The sequence below is a fragment of the Arachis ipaensis genome, chromosome B6, assembly GCF_059453495.1.
Source record: "Arachis ipaensis isolate K30076 ecotype BB chromosome B6, ASM5945349v1, whole genome shotgun sequence".
NCBI lineage: Eukaryota > Viridiplantae > Streptophyta > Magnoliopsida > Fabales > Fabaceae > Arachis > Arachis ipaensis.
Window position 1 is genome coordinate 89938333 of NC_142441.1, and position 3057 is coordinate 89941389.

Consider the following 3057-nt stretch of genomic DNA (forward strand, 5'->3'; position numbering starts at 1 on the left):
GAAGTTTCTTCTAGTAGTGAGACTATTTCTCTCACCAAGACATTAGGAGATATGACCAATATACTCAAGCAACTCCAACTCAATAAACAACAACCTCTACATCCTTCACAATAACACTGTCAATAGTTAGTTCCTCAGAGAGTATGTGGAGGTTGTGCTTGCTACTCGCACTACACTGATGAATGTCTACAACTCCAAGAGGACAACACCTTGGCGGCTACCAATGCTTATTACAAACGTCCAAATCAAGGGTACTATCAACAAGGCGGTAACTACAATTAAGGTGGTAATTACAATCAAGGTTGGCAAGACAATCCCAACCAAGGATGGAGGGACAACTACAACCAAGGAGGCAAAGACAATGGTGGAAATCAAAGGTGGAATAATAACTACCAACAAAACTGGTATCAATAAAACCCTCAATAATAAGAGCAAAACCAAGGCCAAAGATACCAACCACCTCACCAAAGGCAAGCTCAAGCACCTCAACTCAACCAACCACAAGCCCCCTAAATTACATACCCTCCTTCTTCCTCCAACGATGAGATGCTTCGCTCTCTTATGCAAGGACAAAAAGAGCTTCAAGCCATAGTTGCCTCTAGCATAACCGGTCTTACCTCTACCATCTAAGCTCTTCTCTTCCGTATGGACCCACCCTCTATCTCCAACGCTCAATCTTCAAGCTCTAGTGTACTTTCCTCTCAACCTTTACCTAACTCCAAGGGTGGAATCAATGACATCACCTTGAGATCCGGCACTACATTGCAAGAGAGGAGTCCCATGGAGCTAAGCTCAAGAGAAGACATTCAAGACGAAGAGGTTGTTGAGGTAGAAGATGTGGAAGACGAGGATGAGGTACAAGAGACGGTTGAAGAAGAAGTTGCTCAACCAAGGGATGGAGTATCTAAGGAAGACAATGTTTTGAAAGACGCCATTCCCATTCCTTTTCCACACCTTCCTAGGAGGACTAAAAGGCAAGTAGAGCTAGATCCTAACATGGTAGATATCTTCAAAAAGGTTGAGGTAACTATTCCCCTTTTTTATGCTATTCAACAAGTTCCTAAATATGCTAAGTTTCTAAAGAATTTGTGCATGAATAAAGAGAAGATTCATGATTTAGAAACTATTCCTTTGGGTAGCTCGATTTCTAATTTGATGGGTGCTATACCGGAGAAATGTGGTACTCCCGGTCCGTGTATGGTTATATGCACTATAGGTGGTGTGCAGTTTGTTGATTGCATGTGTGACTTAGGTGCATGTGTCAGTATTATGCCATTATCTATTTATGATACTTTGAAGCTTCCACCATTGAAAAGGTCAGCAGCCCGATTTATTTCGGCAAATAAGAGCATAATCTCTGTAGTTGGCATTGCGGAAGATGTCTTGGTGAGCATTAAAGGGTTGACATTTCCTATTGATTTCTACATTCTAGAGATGCCCCCTAATGACTCAGGAAGACCATCATCTATCTTTTGCAAGGCCATTTTTGAAGACTTCTCGGTTTAAATTGGATGCCTTCTCGGGTACATATTCCCTTGAGATAGATGGAAGAGCAGTGAGTTTCAACCTTGATGAAGCTATGAAGCATCCACCGAAAAACTACTCTATCTTCCGGTGTCATATTATTAATGAGACTGTGGCTGAAGTTCACCAAGAGGCAGTTGATGAGAAGAACGTTGTTCAAGGTTCAAGTGTGGAGAAACCCTCTGAGTAAACTAAAGACACCTTGCCCTCAAGTGGTTCCAGATGATCAAGTGCAAAGACATGAGCTGAACATGGAGTTGAAGCCCTTTCCACCTCACCTCAAGTATGCTTATTGATAGTTGAATATTGTCGTATGGTTAGAAATTTCACACAAAAGAATTCTCATTGATAGTATAGTTTCCAACCAACTAACAATACTCAAATAAAAAATTTAGTTGTCACAAGTACAAACCCCAAATGAAAATTTACCGAAGTATTTAAACCTCGAGTCACCTCATAAGGAATTGCATTGAAGTGGTCAATTATTGGCTATGAAGGAACAAGGGGTTTGATTTATAAATGGGCAAGAAAGTAAATGACAAGAAAATAAAGGAAACAAGCAATTAATAAAAGAGAGACATTCATGGCAAGGATTGAGAATATAGGCTTTCTATACTAGCCACTAATAACAATAATTAACAAGAATTTATCTTATTTCGTCATCCCCAACGATGGAAGAAGGTATAATGTTATCTTCACACTCGAAGAAAGTCAAATAAGACTATCTAATCTCAATCCAAAAGTCCTAATCAACTTACTAAATGAATTATCAAGAGATTAGAATCAATGGAAACAATACTAGCTAACAACTCTAGATCACCAACATAAGTTGGGTCTTAATGACTCAAGATTGCCTAATTCCTCTTTCCAAGCCGAGAATGCTGAAAAATCTACTCTAACAACCAACCAAGAATTTTGTCAAACACTTGGAAGGCATAAAGGGAAAGCATGGTAAATTGCAAGGAAAGATAAATTCTACAACTACCCAATGCAAGAAAAGTAAGATCAACAACTCAATTCAACAATAAAAGGAACATAAAACATCAATTGCATTAAAGAAAATACAAATCCAAAAAGAGTTCATCAATGATTAAAAGAGGCATAAAAGGAGAAATTAACACTACAAACTAAGAGAATTGAGATGTAGAAACAAGAAATTTTAAAGGAAACAAGATGAAAACAAGAATTAAATCCTAGACCTAAGATGCAATTACCCTAAGAACCCTAATTCTAGAGAGAAGATGGAGCTTCTCTCTCTAGAAACTAACCTACATGATGCTATCCTACAACTAAGTTCTCCCCAAATTTGCCCAAGCTTGAATTTTGCATGAAATACCCTCAGAAACGGGTTGGATTTAGGCCTGGGCAGCTCAGAAATCGCCCCTAGTATTTTCACTTTAATGAGGTCACATGCGAGCAGTGACGCATATGCGTGCGCGTCGCTTGGCATTTTTCCATCCATGCGTGCGCGTCTGTCACGCGTGTGCGTTGGCGTATGCACCCCAAATCCTTTTTTTTCCTTGAGTTCTCCAT

General features: G+C 39.5%; 1 protein-coding gene across 1 annotated transcript; it reads left to right on the plus strand.

Moving 5' to 3' along the window:
* Window positions 1-645: 645 nt before the first annotated feature.
* LOC107646952 (uncharacterized) lies at window positions 646-1714 on the plus strand. Its single transcript, XM_016351094.1, has 2 exons — window positions 646-1386; window positions 1433-1714. Exons 1-2 carry the CDS (start codon window positions 646-648, stop codon window positions 1712-1714), a joined length of 1023 nt encoding a protein of 340 aa, XP_016206580.1.
* The last annotated feature ends 1343 nt before the right edge of the window (window positions 1715-3057 follow it).

What these genes read in the sequence shown, in the direction of transcription:
- LOC107646952 (XM_016351094.1), top strand. Translation starts at nt 646, where the DNA reads ATGGACCCACCCTCTATCTCCAACGCTCAATCTTCAAGCTCTAGTGTA. An exon ending in GCATTGCGGAAGATGTCTTG is followed by an intron (nt 1,387 to 1,432) that starts GTGAGCATTAAA and finishes TCTACATTCTAG; the next exon opens with AGATGCCCCCTAATGACTCA.